Source organism: Athene noctua, chromosome 6 (genome assembly GCF_965140245.1).
Source record: "Athene noctua chromosome 6, bAthNoc1.hap1.1, whole genome shotgun sequence".
NCBI lineage: Eukaryota > Metazoa > Chordata > Aves > Strigiformes > Strigidae > Athene > Athene noctua.
This window is the reverse complement of record NC_134042.1, coordinates 28,467,980-28,493,114: the sequence shown is the minus strand read 5'-3', so window position 1 is coordinate 28,493,114 and position 25,135 is coordinate 28,467,980. Positions and strand designations below refer to the sequence as shown.

General features: G+C 38.0%; 1 protein-coding gene across 1 annotated transcript in view; it reads left to right on the top strand.

Moving 5' to 3' along the window:
- The window catches only part of SPTLC2 (serine palmitoyltransferase long chain base subunit 2), a 72,090-nt gene that overhangs the window by 39,578 nt on the left and 7,377 nt on the right, over positions 1-25,135 (top strand). Inside the window, exon 10 of the mRNA XM_074910025.1 lies at positions 23,754-23,889. Within this exon, the coding sequence (XP_074766126.1) occupies positions 23,754-23,889 (136 nt within the window). The remainder of the gene's footprint in view (positions 1-23,753; positions 23,890-25,135) is intronic.

Below are 25,135 nucleotides of genomic sequence, written 5' to 3'. Positions count from 1 at the left end.
AGTTTGCTTACTAAGTGCGAACTTACTAAGAGTAAGTGCCAACACAAAGATTAAATACTTCTCATAGTACCTACAGTATCAGTTACTGGTCAAAGCTTACTTCTGTGTAGGCTTTCATTATTATCTCGAGCTCGTAGAGCCTGTTTCATAGTGCTCCTGGCATAATTTCTTTCTGGAGCTGTTTTCTGTTCCGTTTGGCCAGAAGATGGTACTCCAGTGTTTATGGCTGCCATCTCTCATGCTGAAGAGTAGATAACCAAATACACCCCACCCCTCAGCCTTTCTCACTATCCAGATAGGAGAATGGATGCCCAAGCTCTGTCTCTTTTGAGCCAGTTACTGTCTGTTTCTAACCAAAGGTGGACACTTTATAGCTGGCTGGTGTGTCTCTTCCACTGAGTATCAAGCCTTTCTGTGCTAGAACTTGAGCATTAGTCTGTTTCAGCAACAATGCTGTTAGAAACTTTTAGGGTATTGACATAGAGTGGGACCAATCAACTGACTCTTGCTGAATATTGTTTCTTGCAATTATACACTTCCCATTTGATTTTATAGGTAAGAGCAGCACCTCAGTTGCTGAGGCAGCTGTAGGGAATGTGGATAAGATTGTTAGTTATCTGCAGTTAATCTGTGCTGTTTCTCATTGCCTGTGATTTCTGTGACCTACAAATCCCTCTATTTGGGTGAACTGACTTTGAGTTTCAGAAGAATGGATTTAAGGCCTGTGAATGTTGTATAACCTTGTGATTCCATACTGATTCTGAAATTCTAAAAACAATGCAGTCCTAAAAAATAAGTACTTTTTATGACCAGCTAATGTGATCCACAGGGAAGCTAGTAGCTCAAAGACCAGTTAACAGTTACTGAATAACTGCTCCAGAGTTGAGTACTTAGATATATTGTTCAGTCTGTGAATTGCAGCACATACTCCTAAGAGATGTACCTAATGGCAGGATAAATATACTGACAGACTAAATGTTATTACTGTTGATAATTAATAACCTTTCTGTAAAACTATACAAACTATACTCCACTACGAGTACTTCCCTGAAGACTATTCTTGTATTAGAGAATTTAAGATAGGAAAAATTACTTATGTTCTAGATGCAGCAAAGCTTAATTCTTCTCTTCCAAGATTGATTTTTGTGAGGTGTTTCCTATAGCTGTCAAAGGTAGCTCTTGCACAGTTAAAAATGTCCTGGATCCTCTCTGATTTATAAAGATTTCCACTTTGATGCACATGTAGCTAGAGATGTTTCCACAGATAGGATTGTTATGAAGGACTTTTAAGTCAAAACTGGTTTGGGATTCTATGTGTATTACTGTTAAATCTCTGGTCTTTGGTGGCTGCTTGGTACAGGGAATGTTTACTATGCACCTTTGCTTCTACATTGTTAGACAAGACAAAAACTCTGAGTAATTCATTTGTTCATTTGGTCAGAAGTTGATGAACAACTGATTTCTGTCCCAGCATCAACAGAAGCACTATGAGGAATGGCTCTAAGAGGGGAAGCAGATAGATCAGCAGCTGCTGAGAGGTAGGAGATTAGAGGAGAGAAATGTATAGATAAAAAAATGTTTTTTCATACATACATATAGGAACCTGCAGACCTTGTAAATCATAATCAGTCTTTCTTTTGCTCAAATAGAAATTTCCAGTGCATTTCGAGACAAATTTCAGACTATTACAGTGGGTAATTGAAATTTTATTTAAAAAAAAAACACACAAAGGCCACCCAACCAGAAATACATAAACAAAAAACCAAGCTGCAAATAAAGACCAGCATTCTTAAAGTTTAGAAATTGATTTTGAATGCCTTTGCAATGAATATACTTCAGTGTAATTAAAAATTCTCCTTAAGCATTAGTTACTAGTTATCCTTCCCTTAGTTATGACTTTATATAACAGGCTTTGTGTAATTCAGGCATGGAAAACTGGTTAAAGATGATAAATAATACACCTGTGGTGGTACTATTGCAAGTTTAGGTATGTACATTCCATATGGAAAAGTTTACTTTTTCATAGCTTTGCTAACTTGGACTGAAGTAGTATTCATTTTCACAGTCTTGAGGTTACTGGAACATCTGGAGTTAACATTTAGTGATTTTTAATTCAAACCATACATGAGTGGGACTTTTCCAGAGTATTGGATCTAGTATGAAAAATACATTAATTTAAATATAGGTGAAAATTGCAGCTGGTAGTTAAAAAAATAAAATAAATAAAAAAACCCAGAACCAAACCCAAACCAATGAACCACAACCAACTTGGAAAGTAGTTATTTTGCGGCTCATCTGTTAACACAGGGCATTCAGTGACACAGGTATGGCTGTCAGACTCATCATCCTTCCTAACTCTGAGCTTTTGCCATAGACTGTTTTGTATGCACTTGTTTTTATCAGATTTTAATTTTTTAATTTTTATAATACCTCATATTTGTATCTGCTTCCTTCATGTTTTGAGAGAAAGTAGCCCAGTTTGGAGGAGAGGAAGGTTTCAAGGCCATTTTTTTTGTTACGGGATTTTCTCTATCTGGAAGAAGGTAGTAGTAGCTTGAATTGTGATTGTGAAGGTCATGCCCTAATATCTTGGTTGAGTCCATGGATTTCAATATGTAGTTAACTTAGAAATGTTACTACTAGGGGATAGAAAAATATTCCCCTAAAAGTATTTGGTCTTCAGAATGAATTCTTTTGACAATTCATCATGAAGTGAAGAATTTGTGTAGCAGTGTCTTCATGAAAGCTCTGTAGATACGTGGTAAACCGAGGGGGATTACACTGTGTTCTGGGAAGCTCTGTGTGTGTAGGATGCAGTGTTTTTGATAGTTCTGCTGTAATGGTATTTATTGGAGTGGTGGGAGAAACTACTGCTGCTCAGGGCACAGTCTTGGATCCATGTGGTGGTATACATAAGATTGCTTAAGTTTTTGGTTTTGATGCATTCAATGCGATTGAAGGGTGGTTTGAAGGCTTGTATGGGAGACTGGGAACACTTCTAATAGCAAAGTTTTTCCTAGTACAGGTTGTAAATGTTAAATGACTTCCCTTCAGATTTGAGAGTAGTCTAATATGAGTGCTGTACAGTCCATACACATTTGTTTTTGTGTAGTAGTAATGATTTGTGGAGTGTTTAAAGTATCGTTTTCTTTAAAGTGTTGTCTGTGTAGAACAGACCTACTAAACTTGAGCATTGTGCTTTTTCTTGAAAAAGCTGGTGTACACTACAGCTTTTTTGTATTCTGGGAAGAGCAATGTGGCTTACAATACTATTTCTGGTGGTCTATATATGGCATAGATGTTCTTTACATACAATATAGGGTCAGCTCCAGCCTAGCAGAACTTGTGCTAACAGTATATAACAGTACGATAGATGCTGTTTATTGTTTCTTCTATCTCTTGAGGTAGACAGCTTCAGAAGAGATTTTATGCTACCACTCTAAATGAACTTTGAACACAGAAGGAGTTCTTACAATGCTGGTATTTTTTTGTTCTCATGCCTAAGCTAAAGCTGTATTCGTGTTTTATACTGACCATATTCTTCCTTTTTGGCTACAGCTGTCTTAAATCAGCCCACTTCCACGTTTTGCTGTTCTTACGGCAGATGGTCAGCTGCAGGTGATAATCTGCCTGGTTCTGTAAGGTATTTTATATCTCTGTGATATTTTACAGTTAGTAAAGGCAGTTAGTAATGCTAGCTGAAACTAGGTGTTATTAAGTCATTTGTAACACTTCCTGCTGAAAATATATGAAGAGGCCATATCCTTCATCTTCTCTTGTACTACAAAGGCAAAGAGCATTTCTCTACCCTCTTGTGTTGCTGTTTTAAAATCCCAAAGAACAGCTAGCTTTGCTACTGGCTTCCATTGTAAAAAAACACTCTGCGCAAGCCAGGTGGAAAATATAGTTCACACTCTTTGTTGCTATGTTGTAAAGCTACTGAACTGTCTCCATGGAAGTAGATTATAAACATCCTTTATATAATATGCTTTGTCAAAGCTTGCACATTCCTTAGCTTGTAAAGAAATGTGGTGTTTGTATGTGTTCCTGATGTTTTTTCTCTCTGTGGCTTTAATCTGCCATAAAGGCCTGCCAGCCTATTTGTGTTGTACAAAGGTTTGAGTCTGTTTCCTTCTGCTTCTTCTTCACTAATGCTTTGTCTTAATCTTGAGATTTTAAGAACAAAGATGTGCTTTTTAAGTTCCAGTGTCCAAGGTATTATAATGAAAAGAAAGTAGAAGTTTTAAAATGCTTGGTTTTCTCTAAAATTCCATTAACTTGGCAAGATAAGTTTTGCTGAAATGCTATAAAGTTTTTTTCATGTTTTTAACTTCATGATGGCAGCACTGTAACTAGTTCAGAAGAGTAGTCTGACCAGCACACATTTCTTTTCCCTTTCTTTTCAGTAAGGCATAAGCATAGCTGTCAAACAGGGTATGTACAGCTTCTTAGCAATGATTATGAATGTTATTATCATGACTGCACATTTGTGATAATACACAATTGGTATGAGCTAATATGTAAGTAGTGTTAATACCAATCCCACAAATCCTCCCAGTAATTAATATGCAGTTATATAATACATATACCCAGGCAACACAAACTTACTGTCTTTGTTCAGGAGGGATAGTCCCAGTCTTGTTCTTGAAAATTATTGATTCATCTGAACCAATGTTTTTTTACATTCAACTTCAAAATAAAGATGACTGTAAATCACAATTGTTAGGATGTGGTGAATTTCAGCCATGTAACAGTAGTGTAGCCAGATAAGTGAACAAGGTATATAAACAAACACGAACAGCTAAATGTAAAAAAACAGTCATTAAAAGTATTGCTCTCATGAATTATATTTCAGAAATGTCTTCCTGGTTTCACTGGAGCTGGGTGGGGTGGGCAGCAGGAATTGTTGCAGACAATGCTGCTGTTCCTCAGCAGATCCTTCAGCTAGCATCAGAGTAAAGTTGAGCTGGTAGTGTGCTTTTGTCCTCTCACAGGACACTTGGTCCTGTCTGTACAGCTATTCTACTTAGCTGTGATACTCAAGAGAGAACTTACATTGCTTTCAGTAGAAATTCAGCCTCTGGAAAAGTTATGTGTGGAAAAATACTGTGTTGACTTGTGGGGTTGCAGTTAGGGTGTCCTTCTGTATCTCTTCATAAGCCTAGTCTTCCACTGTATGTAGCATTCTTATACAGAGCCTGGAACATATCAGAGATAAGTGTAATGTGTCCATGAAATGGAGATGTTGTTCCTGTGCAATCCTTTGCATAAGCAATAATTTTGTGTTCAGTCAGTCTTACTGATTTTTAGATACACAGATGCATGCTCTCACTTTCTCGTTCTTTTTTTAATGGTAAAATAGGGTTCATGGATGATTTTTTTTATCAGCTCTACCAGACCAAGCATTTCTTGAATTCTACTTTGAGCAGAAAGGGCTTGTGTGTTTGACAGCCATTCATGGGAGGCAACATTTGAGTTTGTTTTGTTTGTTGTTATTTTGGTTGGGTTTTTTTGCTTTGGACAAAATCCATTCTTCACCAAAGACATCAAATCCTCCTACTTCTGTCTGAGTTGATTTCCTACAAAGAATCACACTGAACACAAATGGAGAGCATCAGGTCTTTTGTTCTCTGTTGTGTGAACTTTAGATACAGTTGCTGTTTTCTGCAGTGTCTGACTTGGATCTGGTATACCATTATAGTTAATACTGGAAAAAAAAAATTAAAGCCTATTATTACCAGCTAAATGTAATTCTGGTAGTCACTAAGGAATCTGATGGTACCCACAAACCAGCAGTCTTTTTTAAGGCTTTCATGAGTTTCTGTAGCAGGTTTCTGTAATACACAGTGCATTTTCAGTATGCAGAGAAATGGCAAGAGTCTGTATTATACTTTCCCATCTCTTGAAATTGAGTTATTGGAATAAATTACAAGTTGTTGGCATTATGTCTGAGGATGTGGTTCTCTTTTACATGGTTAACTCAAATAGATGATTTATACAATGTGGATCTGCTATTTGGTAATTTTTGTGTTGGGGTTGCTGACAGTAAATAATGTGAGCAATTCATTTTAGTTTGTATGCTGTCTTACATAAATAAAAGTCTGTGTAAATGGGAATGGGAGTTGTGGTTAGCTTTTTAAAATAGAAGAGCTATATAGGTCTTGGGGTTGGCTTTTAGTTTGGGTTTGGTTTTTTGTTTTTCCCCAATGCTAACTGATTAGTTAATCAAACTCCCGCAGAGCAAAGCTGGCCTCATGACAGTTTTTGTACATTAGGTTTACATGAAACACTGGTATGCAAGATCTGTTCCACAGCAGTCCTTGAACATCATCTACAACCACGAGTTTTTTAGCAGCCCAGGTGTTTCCAGGTTTTGAGAGAAGAATCAGTCCAGCAGGACTCTTTGTAGAGGCAGACATAAGGGAGTGTATCTCCTGCTGAATAATCCATCCCTCTTCTCTAGGTATTGCTTGTGCATGCTTCGAAGACTGCTTGAGGTCAGCAAATCATTTCATCTAATTATCACACAGGGAGTCTGAGATGCTAATGGCTCTGTATCCTGTGGTGTGTCATTTTCTTATCTATACAGAGGGAAGGGGCAGCTTTTAAAATCAGAGGGGGAAGAAACACTGCAGCTCAGGTGTTAAACATTGCGAAGGTTACTGCTGCAAATCCAGTGGTTCTTAAGATCTCTTTTAAAGGCTGACAAATCTGAACACATGCATTTTGCTAGAATAGGTTGTTGGTTTCCCTTTAACTGTGGGCTCCTGAGGACTTGTATGGTGCCTAGAACAAATAAATGGTCCGATGAAAAAGCTCTAGGTTCAGAGGGCAAATAATCTCTCAGCAACCTGAGATCGAATGTGTGGAAGGGGGTACTCTTAAGAGCAATGCATCAACTGATGGACTGCACATAAGGGCACAAAAATGCACAAACTTCAGTGACAAATATGTGGCATGTGGCACGCATTGGAATTATCCTGGTATTAAGACAGCTGAAATTTTTCCATATTAAATTACAAATAATCCGGTCTTTTGGATGTACCAGTGAGTTGCACATTGTTCCTACTGTGGAGCAATTTTTTTGAATAAGAGAGATTTGAAAGAATACATTGACTGTTTCCAAGGATGAGCTATTGGCTGTATTTTTATCACAATGCTGAAAATACCTGGTATTTTTAAAAATGCTAGTTAGTATACCCACGATGTTGCATACAGTGGAGCCTTTGAAAGTCTGTATTCCCCAGAACTGTTCTGAAGTTCACTTTTGACTGTTGATGCCTTGTATGGTTTTTGTAGGGTTCTTCCCACCCTTCTTTTTCATTTCATTTAATTACATTTCAATGCAGATACCAATCTATCTGTGTGGCAAGAGGGACTAAGGTGTTTCAGTTAATACAATAGTTAATTCAGTTGCTGGCTTTAGAAAATCCAGATTAAATCAGGAAATCTAAAATGCAAACTGGAAGTGACAGTAAAACCCACAGCAAAACTGTTCAGACGTGTTTGTCCTTAGAGTTGTGTTAAATGATTTGATAAGGTGTTACTTAGAAACTGATACCACTTCTTCAGTCACTTACTGCAGAAGGAGGTTGATCAAGAGGAAAGTTCTGAACATGCTACAGTGGTTCTGCCCTGCTGTAAGTGCTGGCATAATTAGCAGCTGATCATCTGTGCTGTGGTGTAGCCTATGTGCTTATGGCTTCATTTTTCCAAGTACAGTGCATCAGTTAATCTTGGTAGTTCCATTGGAACAGGCTGCCGAGGGAAGTGGTTGAGTCACCATCCCTGGAGCTACTTAAAAGACATGTAGATGTGGTGTTTAGGTGTTTAGTGGTGGACGACAGTGTTAGGTTAACGGTTGGACTTGATGATTGTAAAGGCCTTTTCTAACCTAAAATATTCTGTGATTCTATTTTCTTCGTGTAAAGACAAATGACTTCAGTTGCCTTTAGCTTGGTTGATTGGTTTGACTGGTTTCTAATGATGCAACATGTACTCAATTTTCACTACTTTGTCATTAAAGTAGCTTTAATAGCGGTGTGGCAGCAATCTTGGGAAAGATGATTTTGTAGTATGCTCTGTGTGTAATACAGAAGAGTTGGAGAGAATAATATTGTACAAAACAAGAACAGTAGAAGTGGTTCGTTATCAAGATGAGGCTAATTGGCACAAAGGCCTCTATCTTGTAAGGGACAATGAACTTTCTCTTGCGTGCACCTTTGTACACTCAGCATAAGGTGCAGAATACCTGTGTCTGGACTTCGGAGAAGCCTGCAAAATGTCCATTGAAGACTACTGCGTAAGTGCAAGAAATGCTCAAACTCTGAGGAGAGTTTTAAGTGTTAGTAAAAAACATATCTGTCTGTCTCTGTGGATGTTGTTGAACATGAACATTACCACTGTATTCTGTTACACGTAATTCCTGGAAATGGACACACCTGTCTTGCAGCTCACCTTTAACTTCTCAGGCTTGACAGTTATTCTAGCTGTTCAAAACGAACAAAATGTTCTGCTGTTGTGGAAAGAAGATGTGTTTCTTAACCATTTAAATATGTACTCTTGAAAGAAGGGGAAGCTGAAAGTCAAAATTTGGCATGGAAGCAGAATCAGAAAATACTTTGAGCATTCAAATAATTACCGCTTTTTATTTGGCAGTGTTTGAAGCTCTAGGGGAAATTTAGTACATAGTGAAATTCATCCAGTCTCTTGCATTGCTCAAAGTGAAGGTACCATTTGGTTGTACTGTAACTTGTTTAATTATACTGTGTGGGACAGTTTTCTGAATTACTCCAGTATAATTGGGACGTGTTTCCAGAAGTCAGAGGAATGTCAACCTAGTAGTGTTTTGGTCTGGAAGAGAGAGCTTTCAGTTCTATTTTATTTCTTTACTAGCTAACCATTAATTCTCTGTGCTTTGCAAACTCTTACCTATTAGTCATCCTCCCAGAACAAATGTTGCTACTCCTACTTTTGAGATGAAAAAATGCAGAGTCAGAAGTGCATACCAGAGCAGTGAAGATCAACCACAGTTTACTTAAAATGCCAAGGACATAAGTGGCATTTTAATGCAGTACGGCTACTTTTCCTGTAAAACTTGAGATGGAAAAAGTCTATGCAAAAAGCTTTTAAAGAGGATTCAGAATGTCTCTTATTTTTTTTAAATTGTATATCATCAATGTCCTCTCTGAGAGACTTGTGCTATGTTTTTAACAAATGGTCTCCTTCGCTTCTGTGAGTCTAATGAATCCTGGAGCTGCACAGTGGGAGTCTGACAGACTGGAAGTTGCATTAAACAGCTTTGCGTTTTTATTGAAAACATTGTCCTTGGTTCAAAGGGAAGGTAATTATTCTGCCCTCAAATGATAGCAGCCCCTCCTTTATTGACAGAACACCATCTGTTTGTGATAAATTACATGGTCCTGGCAAGGCTGCAGCTTTTTGGCAGTAATGGGTAATTTAGAGGCTTCATGTCCAGAGTAGTAGAAAATAAGAAATATATATTGTTTATGGAAATTGCCCCTGTCATTGGTCACAAAGGTTTTGCTTATTTTTGTCTGCTAGATGTACCTCTAAAGGAAAATTTCAGAAAGCAAGATAGTGCATGGAATCTTTCAGGAGGTAATTCTTGCTGCAAGTTCAGTTCCATTTATCTGTTGAGGTAGAGCTTGAAAAAGTAATGTTAGAAATCCAGTATTTCAGGTGTAATTGGTACCATTTATTGTACTTTACCACCCAAGGACTGATACTGAAGTTCTCACCTAGCGTAAGAATAGTGCAGATTATTAAAGGGGTTTTGTCAAGCAGTGGTTAAACTTGTTGGTTGCTATAGCTTCAAGGAGGTAGGTTCCTTTTCTGAAAACTTGCCAAGTAGTCAGTTTGCATCTATAAGTAAAAGTTCAGAGTGGTGTTACGTAGTTTGCTACTTAATTGGTCTTCCTGGCAACTACTACTTTTTCTTGCTGTCCCAGCCAAAGTATTATTACTTCTTCTAACCTGCCTAATTACATGATACATTAAGGCTCAGTTCTGTGCTCTGACCAAAAAAAAATATGAGCCAATAATGGTTGTTAAACAGAAATGTCTGCAAAAGTCTTGGAGGGGAGAGGCAGCTTTGATTCTCATATCTAAATTATAACTCCACTCTAATAACAAGTTTAAATGCTTGCAAGTAGAACATACTGAATATGACCTGCTGTAGCATCTGATTTGTTGAGAATGTTGGTCTCCACTTCCAGGTTTTCTTTTATTTCAGAACATGATTCTAAATTGTTTTGCCACACATTACTGCTTTTGCTTTAGTAATTTCCTCAATTTGTTGGGGTTTTTTGCGTTAAAAAAAAAATCACAGCAACACCACGATGAAGCTTATTCTTGCCAAGTTCTTTTGACACCTTTTGTGCGGCTAATTGCTGCAGAGGGAAGTGTCACCAGCTAATTCTGTAAAGCATTTTTGTATTTCTTACTTGTGCAAGGGTAGCAGTAATACCAGTCATTGCTAGTTCTTACTTTCCTACCAGTTTTATTTTTCAAGCTGGAGTCCTTGTAGTTATGTTTGCATAGTGTGGCATGAATAACATTTATCTTAGATTTAGTTGTAAAGAGAAAACACTTTGAACCTGGCTTTGCTATGCTTGTTATTTCTGTGGCTAGGCAGTTTGGACATTCATGTGGGGATTTGCCATAGGTTAAAATAACTCTGAAGCCATGTTGAGTTGTTACTAAAATTCAGTCAAGCATTTTATGTATAATGAGCAAAGTGCCCTGGCAAGTTTGATTCTCGGTTTGACTGCCAGGGTACATAAGAAGCGGATGCGTAATATTCTGGGGTTTGGCAGCTTGGGCCTTCATCTTCTGAGGGCAAAATACCTCAGCAGCTTCAAGCCATTTAGGCTAGATGCTCATATCTATTATGTGCAGCATGTTGATGAGCAAAAGTTGCAAAGTGTTAGATGTTATTAGTCTCTCAAACTGATAGACTTGAAATTTCATCTTCTGTGGGAGGCAGCTAAAAGTACAAGGTAGAACTGAATTAATGTGGTTAATTTTAGCTTTAAATTATTTTTTTTAATCTAGTAAATGATAACTTTTTGAAAATTTTAGGTTTTATCAAAGAGGGAAGATGTTTCTGAAAACCTGAAACTGTGAGGGTGGTCAAACATTGGAACAGGCTGCGAATAGAGGCTATGGACTGTTTTGTCCTCCGCTCCTTCATTTGTGGAGACAATCAAAACCCAACTGGTCACAGTTCTGGGCAGTCTGCTCTAGCTGACCCTGTATGAGCAGGCGGATTGGACGGACTGATTTGAAGACATCTCTTCCAACCTAAAGGATTTTAGGAAAAGTTAAAGTGGTACCTCCCACAACAGTAACACCCTATTTTCAGCATCTTGGGACATTTTATATTTTTACAGAGAGAATATTAAGCCTTATTTTACATTTCACAAATGCCTTTTCTAGTGCTGTTGGACCATAGGGAAAGGTGCAGAGTGGATGTTTCCAGAGTCATTGTCTGTGCAAGATACATTCTAGAATGACCTCATTGCATTAACAACACTTAAAGATATAAATTCCTGCTGCTTTGTAACTGATTTTTGTCTGCTTGTGTGCATTTCCAACCCGTGGTCAACTTTGGCCAACTTGTCCTCAGACGAGATTCCTTCTGACGGTCTTTAACAAGCCCAGTAAAACGTGGCAGTAGCAATTCTACTAGGCTTGGGCTGGCAAGGATAATTCTGGTGCCTCATTTCTTAGACAGACCATAGACATATTGGGTGCTCCCAGATCTGACTGTGCAGAACTCAGCAGTTCTGCACATAAAAGCATTTGTGCATTAAAGCATTGGGAACCTCTGTCTGGAGTTGAATGATGCTCATGTCTAGAACACTTCTGTTACACTTACAAAGGATGTGCTAATTGGTAAGCAGGCAAGATTCAAGGGAACATTCTTATCTTACAAAATAGGCTGTTCTGTGCCATGTATAAGCTGTTACATCTTTCTAGCTCAGCAGTTCTGGAGCAGCTGTTTGGTTGCTGTCTTTCAAATCTACCCATTGGCTAGATAGGTTTCTTGCATCATTTATGTCTTCAAGGTGCCATTCTCAACATTGTCACCCTGTAGCCCTGAAATACCAAAGCAGTCAAATAAAAGTGTGTCCCTTAGTAAAAAAGCTGCTTCTCTAAGGTAAGTTCCAATTTTCATTCCTGGTGTACTTGTATGCCTCATCAGGCCAAGAGTTAGCTGCTTCTCTCTTCTATGAAGGTTACTTTTCTGGTGATCTTCCTACAGAGGAATGACTGACAGCTTTTAGTAGTAGTTTTTTCCTGATGATGTTTGACTTTCACCCAATTCAGGATATTACGTTCTTGCACTTCTGGTTTAAGCTTTATACTTCAGGGCTGAAACTCTACTTCCCAGTATGGAAAGCAATCGATTTTTGCCCAAGACTTCAATTTCTCAGTGACTGTAGTCCCTCCATGGCCTATTGGGATTGGTTACAGAAGATGCTTCTCTAGTAGTGGAAGCATACTCTGCTAGAATATTCTAACACAGCCTGAGCTAACTTAGATATCTTTTGGATATCTGCAGGTCAGTCATCTCATGTTTCAGTCACAGCTTCATCAAAATCTCTGCCACTGGTACAGTATCTGGTGGTGATGCTGCATTTGATAAAGCAGCCCTTCATTCATTTATGTTTTAAAGACATGGACCCGCTGTTGGCTACTTGTAATGACAGGGAGTGCTTGGAGTCTTCCATCCTGTAGATTTGTAGATGTACCCTTCTTAAGGAATGTAAATACTTTATGTATTCTCATGTACAGTAACCTCCCTCTGAGTCCTTCATATGTTATCTAATTCCTTAGTTGAGAGACTGTAAAGGACACATGCAAGGCTGAACATTAGCCTTGTTTCAGTCACATTGGGAAAGATGCAAGTTGCTCTACAATTGTGCCAACTACAAAGGCAGAAAGTATAAAAGTTGATTACTGATGATGTATGCGCACCCAGATTAAATACTTTCCAGTGCTGCCTCCATGGATAGGAGCTGTAGGGTAGTTTGGATATGGATAGGAGCTGTAGGGTAGTTTGGATATACTTTTAACCACTGAGATACCTAGTTCAACTATATGCAGAAATGAGGAAGTGGTGGTGGTAGACAGTCCTTAAGTTCTGAATTGCCTGGCTGGTATGTATGTGAATCCTGATCTGCCATGTGGTACCTTGGTAAAAATTTATAGCTGGAGGTAATGCCTGTGTATTATCTTTCTAATCCCAGAATTCTGCTGTTACCCATTACTGTTTTGTGTTAGCTGTTTGTACAAAAATTGTACTGAGTCTAGGCAAAACTAGAACATTTGTCATCTTACTTTAATGACTATGGATTAATTAATATTTTCTAAATTTCAGCATTTATAAACCTCCTTAATGGAATTTACTCATCTTATGTATTTGCAACTATTACTGAATGTTTGCTTTATGTTGATTTTTAGGAGCCAACATTGGCCAGATTTGAGGCAGGATGGTCCGTTAACTTTATTTTTCCTGTGGCGTCAGTAGCATTGTACTGGTTTAGTCTCTATCTCTTTAAAGCTTGAGTTTTCAGGATCTTTAAAAAGAATTTTTGCTGTAAAAAAGCTGTCTTCTGTAGTCTGATAAACATTGGCTCAGTTTAAATCAATTGCTTTTAATACTGCTTTTACTAACTGCTTAAAGTGTTTATTCATGCTGGTCTCCTTTGCACATGTATCTTATTTCAAAGTCTTTCTGCTCACATAATGAAGCCTGCTGTTTGAAGCAAAAGAGGACTAATCAAATAATTATAATACTGTCATTGCTGTGCATGGGTGAGTGGCCATTTTAGCTGGTTTTATTACCATGTCATTTTGTAACATCTTTGTGTCACAATATCACAGAAAACCTTTGACATGAGCTAAGACTGTTGTACTCACTGCTGTACAGAGATCATGACTGCTCCGAAGTTACAGTTTAAATGATACACAGACCAGGGCAGTATGAAGAAATCAGACTTATGTTAATACAAATACTATTTTATTGGCTACGAGAAGGTTGGGCAATACTACCGCTGTGATGTTTGGATCAGTCAAGTTCTTTTGTGGTCACCAACAGAGAGTTTCTATTAATAGAATAATAAACTGTGGAATGTGTGTTATTTTGAACAATTAGTAAGATCTTCTGGGAAAGTTGCCTCTTGCAGCCTTTCAATACTAAAGGGGGACTTATGAGAAAGATGGGAACAAACTTTTTGGTAGGGTCTGTTGCAACAGGACAAGGGGTAATGGTTTTAAACTAAAAGAGGGTAGATTTAGACTAGATATAAGGAAGACATTTTTTATGATGAGGGTGGACTCTGGAACAGGTTGCCCAGAGAGGTGGTAGATGCCCCATCCCTGGAAACATTCAAGGTCAGGTTGGACGGGTCTTGGAGCAACCTGATCTAATTGAAGATGTCCCTGCTCATTGCAGAGGAGGTTGAACTAGATGACCTTTAAAAGTCACTTCTAACCCAAACTATTCTATGATATTAGATGACACATTCAACCAAAGTTTTAAAAGAACCTCTTTAAGACTATGTCTTAAATGGCAGTTCTTCAACAGATCATCAAGATCTTTACAGTCACATCAAGACATGATCTCTTCATGGTGAGAGCTGTTTCTCTTTATGATGGAGTTCATGGTGCAAGCAGGCTGCCTTGGAGTTCTCTAAATGCAGCTGGTGGTTGCAAACAAAATCAGAAAGTGCAAATATAAAAATACTCTGGGCTTTAGAATATGCCAAAGGCTTCAATCTCACCAGCATATATAAACTCAATGAGTACACAATACATGTACCCAGCTGGTTTCTGGCATGCCTTTAGACTCCACTGGAACTGTTTAGCTTGATAGCAAATGCAATGACAGATACTTAGCATAAATTTTGTTTCTTGGAGACAATGCCAAGAACATCAGCCATAATTTTTCTTTTCCCCTTTTTCCATTTCTGAATCTCCTTGACTCTGCCATTGCCAATTTTTTAAAATCAATTTTAACTGTTTTCCTCTCTTAAAGCACTGAACATTTTTACCATTACCTTTGCAGTGGCTCCAGTACCCATGTAATCCAGGCAAATGCCTGTATACAGTCTTGTTAAAAAGCCATAGTCATGGGGTTAACTCACAGTGGTCATGAGCCAAGGCCTTCACTGCTTCTCTTAAAATAAATCGTTGCTAATGCTGCTGCCATATGGCCACGAACATGAGCTCTCAGCAGTCTTTTGATTTCCTCATTCATGCTTTCAAGTGCACTGGCTCTTAAACTGGGCTTCTCCTCCTATATTATTTGCAGTTTATCTCCCAAGCGGTGAACTCAGGAAGCACGCAAGTGTGTCAGAAGAATAAATAACTTGACTCAGCTGTCAGTTAGAAGTTCTTAGCGTCTCCTGGATGAATTAAGCATGGCTGTACCTTGAAGCGGTGTATCCTGACAGCGGGTCTGCAGCTGCCCTCGGGTATCGCAGAGGGTAGCCCTGGTCTCCCTCTGTGCAGCAGTGGCCCCTAGTGGAAGATGCTCGGTCCTTCTGGTGACCCCAGACACTAGACACCAAGCCTAAAGACTCTTCCCATAGTGACTCTTGCTATTTCCAAGCTTGTTTTAAACGTGGATACCCCCAGCAGCACTGCATAAAAACCCAGTGAGTTGCTCTCCCCTCTGACTGGTTTGATAAATATTAGAGTTTGAGCTATTAAGCAGTAACATAATAGCATTGAGTTAAGGAATTATTCTAATTACTTTTTAAAGTTTTTCATTGTTTTGGCAGGTTTTCTTGGCATTTGTGTGTGTGAGTTGGTGCTTTATAATGTAAAACTGGGGGAATATAGTATTCTGACCCATATATTTTAATATGTCTCTGTGTAATCTCAGGTTACGTTGTATAATTGTATATAATGCTTTTCTGAAGACCTGTAATGAAAATCTGTAGATGGCATCTGACATGAAGGATGTAAAATTCTTGCTGCAAATACTGGCAGCAGTGCAGTGCTCACACATACAAACTTAGAAGGAAGCAGACTGTTGCAAGTGGAGCCATCTTGTCCCTGGAACTTAAACAATGAGATAGGAAAAGTATTGTGAAAAATAAGATATCTTATGTAATGTATAATAAAATTTTCCTTATTAGCTTTTATAGTATGATCTCTCGGAAGAAACCAGTGAAAACTTTGCTTTAAACCTCCATCTTGGTTTTGAGCTGTTGTAAATCACCTTTTTTTTGAGGCTGAAAGAGTAGGTTGCTATAGGAAGTGACCTTTCCATTATTGTGTAGGTGAGTGCTGCCTTTGGCAGGGTCATACATGTGAATTGGTTTTGATCGCCCTTTCTGCCTTGGGATGTGAGTTCATGTTATGAATCATCTTTCTGACAGATGTTACAAGCCTCTGCTCTGGCAGATATTACCATTCTAGGCCCTTAAACATCTATTACAGCATTTTTAAGAGCATCATGCTCTCTCTGTCTCCCTTAGTGGAGCTTTTCCTTAAAAGGTAGAAGTGTTGGTATTTGATCAATGATGAACTGGAATTTTGTTTAGTGTTCCAGTGTTTTTTAGTTTGAAATATCACTCTACTTTCTCTAGTTTTCAGTTTACTTACTATAGCCCTTAAATAGATGCTGCTTTTTTGAATCTGTCCCTTCCTTCCAGTCAGATATTCTTAAGTCATGCTTGTCCTTTCTTTACCTGGCATATCTAACAATATTTTGCTTTTTTTTTTTTTTTTCATTGTGCAAATGTTCATTGAAGTCATACTGGACTTGTGCTTTTCAGGAGAAGCCTTAAAGAGAGTATTTTCTATCTACTAGATGAAAAACATGTTTTTGACAGTAAAAGAGTAGTAGTGCTTTAATACCTTCTCAAAAAAGGAATCGGTGGTTGTATTTTTTTAAAAGATGAGGTATTTACAGGTATAGTGTCCAGAAAACGACTTATTAGATTGCAAAATATCTTCAGAATCCCTCAGGATGCAACCTAGCTTCTGAAAGCTTAGTGGAGAATCTGTTAAATCAGCAAAAGAATATTGAATTCCTGGTTGAAATTTGAAAAATGCTTGTTTCCAAAGCAGAGTATGCTGAATTATGTCTTCCACTGAAACAGCCAACCAAAAGACAGAAAAGTAGGAATAATAAACAGAATGGAAGTGTAAGCCTTTGCAAAAACAAGGGGGTTTTAATGTGGAAAAATTTACAAGCTTGAATATATTATAGCATCACTCTGACTTGAAGAAACAAACTTCTGGAGAATTATATATGTAACCAGGTTTTCATCACCAGTTTACTTTGATTTAAGCACTTCCAAATGTCTGAAAATACAGGCTTTTTGAAGTAGAAATAGAAACCTACCCAGGTAAGCAGTCCTGCAAAACTGATAGTCCTCCTAGCAAAGTATTTCTGATGAGGTCATGCTAACATCAGTAAAGCTGTGGTATTTGTCAGGGTAAACTTATTGCTGGATAAATTCCTTCTTTGACTGAAATAAGCTATACCAAGAGAAATTATTCTGCCACAAATTAAGGATGGCATATCTGTCAGTAGGTGAGACAGTGCTTCTCACCTCCCAACACCCCTGCACTGGCAAGAGTTTGTAAGATGGGGCAAGCTTGAAAAACAGTGCAAAACAAATTACATTAGAGACTGAGAGTAACTCTTGTGCAAAGAATTAATGGAGTGTTTTAATCTCAAAGATGCCTTACGGCTCTGATATTAAGATTAACTTGTCCTAATCTTCTTTACTACTTGCAGTGATTTAAAAGGTGTCTTTAATACGCACCAGCCAATCTTCTTAACAAAACCTACTTCTTGTTAGATACATACGGAGTCTTATCAGAGGCAGTGTGCTACTATCAGAGTACATCTTCACAAGTTCTCTTAGAATTCTTACAAATCTCTGCTAGTAAATGTTTTCATTTTGTTGATTGCATAATGAAAACTAGAACTGAGGGTATTCCATTATGTTACAGAGTGAGCTGTTACTGAGAGACTAATTGGGGTAGTAAATACATATCACAAGTGGAATGATTCTACATGTACTGAATAGCAATCTGTTAATATCATGAGCTCTTTCTAAATTTTTCATAGAATCGTTACAACCAAAGCTGTTGGCCTTCAACTGGTATGTAAGATAAAGGCATGAAATTTCTCAGTTTAGCCTCATTGTCCGTGTTGGCAACAACAAAAAAATAGGTTAAATTTAGATTGCAAAATTAGAACTCTGTCAGACAGCTACAAGATGTCATCATAGCTATCTAATTTGAGCTGGTATTTGTTGACCAGCAAGAGCTGTTTCGCAGCTTGTGCATACAGTTAACAGTTCCACTGCTCAGGAAACATTTTTAAAGATAGGTCCTACTATGTTGCTTTGCAGTCTATTTGTTTACAGTTCTAAGTAATTCTTATAAAGCTTCCTTTGTATTGCAGGTGACAGTGATCCCTAGTCTGACAAGCAGCTAAAATTCTGCTGTGTTTTTTTTTTGCCCATCCGAAGTTTGGTTTGCCCCTCTGGAGTTCAGTGTCAGTCAGTAGTCTGTGTACAATGCAGCATGCCTTTTATTTCTCAAGAAGCCTTGCTGATGAAGTGTTGCATTGTTTAGAAGGACAGATTTGTGGTTGCTCTCCAATTACTGCCTAGAGATCACAAGATGGGGGGAAAAACAAATACATCCTGGCTGAACTAAATTTTCTTTTGAGTCTAATACCATCTATGATAACTTGTTCATCAGCCTTAATAGATGACAGGAATGTTACAAATACTAGATCTTTGTGGTAGAGTAACTTCCACAAATTCTAGGACTTCTTTGTTCTTTGTAGAGATGATTTTTCTTTTTTAACATGGAATAGAGAAGTTACACAGATCTGAGCTCTAAGAAGTGTCTCTTTTTTTTTTTTTTTCCTCCCAAGACTAAATTCATCCTGGCCTTGCAAAACTTTTTGATTGCTGAGCAATTGCTGTGTATTTGTTAAACTGCTTTTTGCAAATTAAGGGTTGTCTGAGAATCTTTGGAGTATTTGTACTATTAGTTTAAGCATTAATCTCTATGATGTAAAAAGCAGAGAGGCTAAATACAGATGAGTTTCTCTGATGTGCCTCATTATACCCATTGCAAGAGGAATTTAGATTTGGTGTGGTGGAACATGCAGTCCCCTTTTTGTTTTGCAGATAACTATAGTAAGTATCAATTTAACTTCTGCTTCAAGAAGAAATTTGCTTAAATATCTCCAAGATAATATTTTCACTATAACTTCTGACTTTCTGAGCAATATGACTTAGAAAGCAGGGACCTTCACAAGTGATGAAATATCATTCTTTTAGCCTGTGGGAATCTGTCCTGGCAGAGATACTAATTTACTTTCCACTAGGGTTGTGGGGAATATGCATCTCATGTGCCTTTAGATTCATAATGGAATCTAAAGTGCTTTTTCTGGGGTGTTGGAATTTATTTTTTTTTTTTTTTAGGGAGATGCCATCTGCATTTTTTAAAGAATATTGCTTGCCTTACATATTTGTGAGACTTGATAAGCTGTATTATAAAATGTCAGAAAAGATAAATACTCTCCCTTAGCCCAAATCCAGAAATACCATCTTTTTGAAGCTTATTTAGAAGTGGGCAAAAGTTTTCTGTTCATATTGGACAGTATGTGCTACGTAGCGGAAGAATGGTAAAAATACTACAGTCAGCTGTTATTTACTGTATTGGTTCAGCTGATGGGCCTGAACCCTTCTGCTGCAGAAACTCTAAAGCCTGACTTGTCTGTTCTGTTAAGTTGCTTTGGGTGTATAAATGCAAAAGCATATATCTGACATTCTTGGCTATGTAGAGTAGATAACAACCACGCTGTTATGGGCAATACCTTAGAGCAAAAGGTTTGAGAAGAGCTCTGACTTCCTCAGCAAAGCTTCTGCTGATCTGGGAGTTCACTTGGTTATTAGCACCTCTACTAGGATAACTGCAACTCTGTACCATGTATTCTGCACTTAAAGTGTACAGTAAAACAAATGTTGGTATGAAAATGATCAATGCCAATTTAAAGTGACTGTCTGTTATCTTGGACTGTTATAACGTTATCTCAAGTAAAAGCATGTTCCTCTTCAGTCAGCTATAAATATTCAGCCCATCTTAGCTATCCAAGCAGAGGGAATTGTTGCATTTCTTTTCTCTGTTCTTTCTCAGCTGTTTTCACACAGCTACAGTTCTGAGTTGAGGGTGGTAAATGGAGAGGGTTTCTCCCCTTTAGGTGGCATGTGACCTTTACTTTTGATGCAGTGGCAGTGTGTTCTTTAGGGGATACATGTTGGCTTTAGACTAAATGATGCCCAGGCTGTTACAAGCAAGGAAGTGTTTTACTAGATTGCAAGAGCAATCTTGTTATGACTGCAGTGAACTTGAAAAAGTATATAAAAGCAAAGGAGAAGTTATTAGTTAATCCTCTAATTCCACTGTAGGTCTGTCAGTAGCTAGTTTAAGCTATTTACAGGACCCATAAGAGACTTCAGATCAGTTGCTCTGATAAGGGCTTCTAGTCTTCTAACCTTTTGAAGGACTCTGTTCCAGTAATCCTCCCTTTCTTCCCCCTTTCCTTCTCTCCCTGAAGGTCATTACATTCCAGTTTCCTAGATGAAAGGATGTTACCAGAATTGTTGCACAATTCCTATGTGAGAACAATTGACAGGGTGGTGTCTCAGCTGGCCTTTTTTGGGTGGTCTTAAAAATGAAGCTGTATACTGCCAAGAAAGCTGGCTGCTGGAGGATTGCTGCAGTCCTGGCAGTCTTTTGAGGCCTACAGTTGAGCAGATATGGACAGAGCTCTGAGCTTCAGAAGGTGTTTGAGCTGGGAGGGGATTTGGAGGTCCTGTCTGAATGCTCAAGCACTGTTTGGGTACAGGTGGGACTAGCAGTGGTACTTAGTCACTGTTGTCTCCAGGCTCTGCTTGGTTTGTCTCTGTGGTCTCAGAAAACATGGTAAAACTCTAGTAGCAGTTAACAGCCTCCTACACTACCAGTGAGGCTGAACCAGCAAATATTAAGAGCTGAACTCTAGGTGTATGCTTGTTACATAATATTGCAAACCCTATTCAATTAGCATGTGGCATCACTCTTCAAGTGCAGGAATTTATAGTAGAGTGAGAGACTAAATATGTTGAAGTGCAGAGGAGAGTAGTTGCACAGGATGCAGGAAGAAAGGGAAGTGGAGGCAAAGAACCTGTGCCCAGTTCTTGTTCGATTCCTGGTGCTTTGCTTTACCACAACTTCAGAAGATGGCAATGACACATGGTGGGTCGTGATAAGACACCACTAAATATGTTTTCAAGTTCTTGGTAATATTGGGTGACAAGTTTTTAGTGAGGTAATAATTTCATTATTAGACTGATGGTTCTGGAGCAAAGTAAAAGCTGACAGGCTTTTGAGACCCGCAGATCTGAAAAAGGCAAGTGTCTTCCAAATCTGTCAGTTGCTGTAGTAGGTGATTACATCTCTGTAGAGAACTGAAAACTGAAAGACTTGCACATGAAACTTGTTTACATCTCAAAGCACTCTTCAATTTGTAAGGACAAATCTAGAATCATAAACTACTTTTATGGGAAAGAGTTTAAGGAGGACTGTGAAGCAATTGCCAACTACAAATTAAGGTTGCTCTTTAATCTTTAGCCTGGAAGGCTCCCAACAACTTGGAAAAGAGGGTGAATGTGTAGAGGGGAAAACTATAAAGGTGCTTACCTTCCTTCTGCTTGAAGCACCGTAAACACATTGCTTTATGGGAGCATGGAGAGAATGCATATATGGGAGAAGCTGTATTCCTGGTTTGTAAGAGGGGCTGATCACAGGAGTTGTATCCAGCTGTGTACGTTAACTTACTACTCTCATAGTGGTGAAATCTCATGTGTATTTTGATGGGATTGTACATCACTGATTTAAGATGTTGTTAGAAGTTGTGCACATCTGTATAGGAGAAAGGCAGATGCAGCTTTCTTGGAAGGTATCATAGTTGCTTTTTTCTGCATGTAGATTGTTCTGGACAGCTGTGTTTTTATTGTTTGTCTCAATGTTAGAAATGCAAGTAGTGGCTTTTGGCCCAGTACCTGTAGTATCTCGTAGCAGACCTGTTTCTTTTTATTTTGTTGGGGTTTCTTTTTCACCTTCACTTGGCAGTCTTGGGTATTTTAAAAAACCAAATAACTGATTCAGAGAACCACAAGAGAAAGCTGGGTCCCTACTAGAGGGTCTGATCTGATGTGAGCCAATGAAAAAAGTGAGTTTCATAAGCACAAGATGCCATTGTATTTTACTGAAATCTTACTGCTTTTGGGGGTAAGCAGAAACTCTGGGGGAGAAAAGATTAAGTTAGTGGAGGAGAAGAGATGTCTTAAATGGCAGTGAATGCTGTTAAAAATACCAGCTCCTACCCACTAATGATAGGCCAAGTTTTGCAAGCTTAACAGGTTTCATCCTTTTTTCTCATGCTTTACCTCTGGAATTTTGCCTTTGATTGCGTGGTTGTGGGTGGAATGTGTGATACTTTTGGCTACAAAAACTATATAGGTTCTGAATTACATTTGTTCTGACCTGGAGCAGAGCTATGTGGGTGTTGGATGTTTCTTTGAGACCTGGTGTTCCTTTTAGTTAATCACCTTGTTATCTACAACTTTAAAGGAAGATGATTAATATCTAGCAGCCAACTTCACTATGTGGCATAGATCTGCACTGCTGTAGATTTAATGCTTCAGTATACGAATCGCCAATCTGGTGAAGTCAGTGTTTGGATAATCAATTATCCAGAAATATACTCTGTGGACCAGAAACAAGTAATTATAAATGTTACTTATTATAGTCTCATGAATGGCATCATGCTCAATCTCTTAAGCACATTAGATTATTCATTCACCAGAAATGCATTATCATCTGCTTAGGTGAGATGGTTGAAACTTTTTCTAGGCAATGCAGAAACCTAGTACACTGTGCTAGGCTACAATTTAATTAACTGATAAATAGGTTGTCCTGTGCATATCTGAGTAACTGAAATACTTAAATTATACTAGCTGTCTAATGTCTTGTATGGTAATTTTGACAAATGTCAAAAAAAATCCATACAGAATTGGCTGAATACATTATAAATTGGCTGCTGCTGCTTACGCAAAGTGAGCTGGATTGTCAGAATTAATCAATTTAATTTAAACGCAGCTTATTTTAACTGAAAAAGGTTAAGGAGTAGCCACATGATCAGTTCAACAAGCAGGTCTAAGGAGAAAAGTAGTACTTTCCATTAATACAGACAAGCAGGATAAAACATGGCAAACAGCCCCAGCTGATTCAGTAGGTTTCTATTAATTATTCAAAGTATAAGCAAACTTCTCAAGATGCAGATACCAGGAAATTCTGAGCAAATTCTGAATCTTGTTTAAAAGTAGGTAACTGCCTTGTTTTGCCAGGTGGTACTTGATTAAAAACCTGATATGGAATAAACAGGGAGTGTTTGGACTTGATGATTGTGCTTGTCTTAGTCCATTTGGCTATAGCCTTATCAGGAAATGAGTGATTAATCTTGATTACATGAGGGAGAAAGACTGCAACTTCTAATTTGTATTTAATTTTAACACTTTCATAAGCACAAGTGGTACATTCATATTTGTACTTGACCTAGAGGTCTTGTGTTGCAGTTATGCATGTAACTTATCACTATTGTGTTCACAGTCATATCTTAATTTCTTTTCTAGGGAAAGCACGTGTGCAGCAGCTAGCAGAGAACACAAGATATTTCAGGAGACGACTGAAAGAGATGGGCTTTATCATCTATGGAAATGAAGATTCCCCTGTTGTGCCTCTGATGCTGTACATGCCAGCAAAAATTGGGTAGGTTTAACAGGATAACTTCTCATCCCTCTTCTTTGAAGCTAGGATAGTACAAGAATATTAATACTTTTCTAAATATAAGAAAAGACTGGTTTGATTTTTTTGCTTTTATGATCATTACTGAGTCTTATAAAACATGGAAACTTCCTATAAGTGATCTTGAGAAAATCAAGGCTTGTAGCTTGTGGCAGCAAGAAATAACTTCAGGGAAGCAATTTTACCACTACATGCTGTGTTATAAAACTTGGTGTTTATTTCATTTTACTTATATGTAAAGTGTATATGTATGCTGAAGAGAAGCACATTAATATTAAAAGCCACTGGAGGAATCTTTCAACCAGCTCCTGTATCAGAATCAGCCAACATTTCCACAGATGAACTCTGAAAATTTAAAAAAAAAAGAAAAAGCAGGCTGGTGGGACATGGTGAGACACAGCAGCCTGTATTTGATGAATCCCAAGTTAATTTTAAGATGTGTGGATTTAATAGCTCAGGTATTGTTACTGTAAATACTAGTAGAACTGTAACACATAGCTTCATAAATGCTTAAGAACTTGTGGGCTTCTGTGTGGATAATTAAGTCTAAAATTCTGCAAGCAGGATATAATGTATATATTAAAAATTTGTGCAACATAAAAGCCTGATTTCAAGGGCAACTTGGTTTTGATAGCTGCTTTTCAGTGTCCGTGCATAATGTAGTGCTCAACCAGCACTTTCAAATTTGGAAAGCACAGCTTCGTTTTAAGCCATACGGAACATCTCTAGTGCTCTTCTAGCTCAATTAGGTTCAGTCTAAGTACTGTGGCTCTGTGAGGGAACAAACATTTTCCAGAACTTTGTATGAAGCTAGATAGTCTTCCTTCACCCTTTTCAGTATAACCAAATTTAAAAGGCCTGTAACCTTTATCGGTGGTGTAGAGTCTGCAGTGTGCACCATCCAGCACACAGAGGCCTGCTGTTTCTACCACCCAGCTGCTCTACCAGTTAGTAAAATCTTTTCACTGGAAATGTTCATGGAAATGTTTGTTAGCTGAGCAGTTAGGCCAGTAAATTAAAAAAATGAGCAAGAACACAGATCTCTGAGTGTTGACCCTTAGGATCTACATCAGGTCTATTTCATCCTTTCTTTGTCTTTTGTAGTCTGTTTTTAAAATAGTTTGAGAGTACTAAATGGATACAAAATAAAGTGTATCAAGGTGCACCTATTTATAAGGAAAATAGTTGTAGCATGTTGTGATTTAACCCC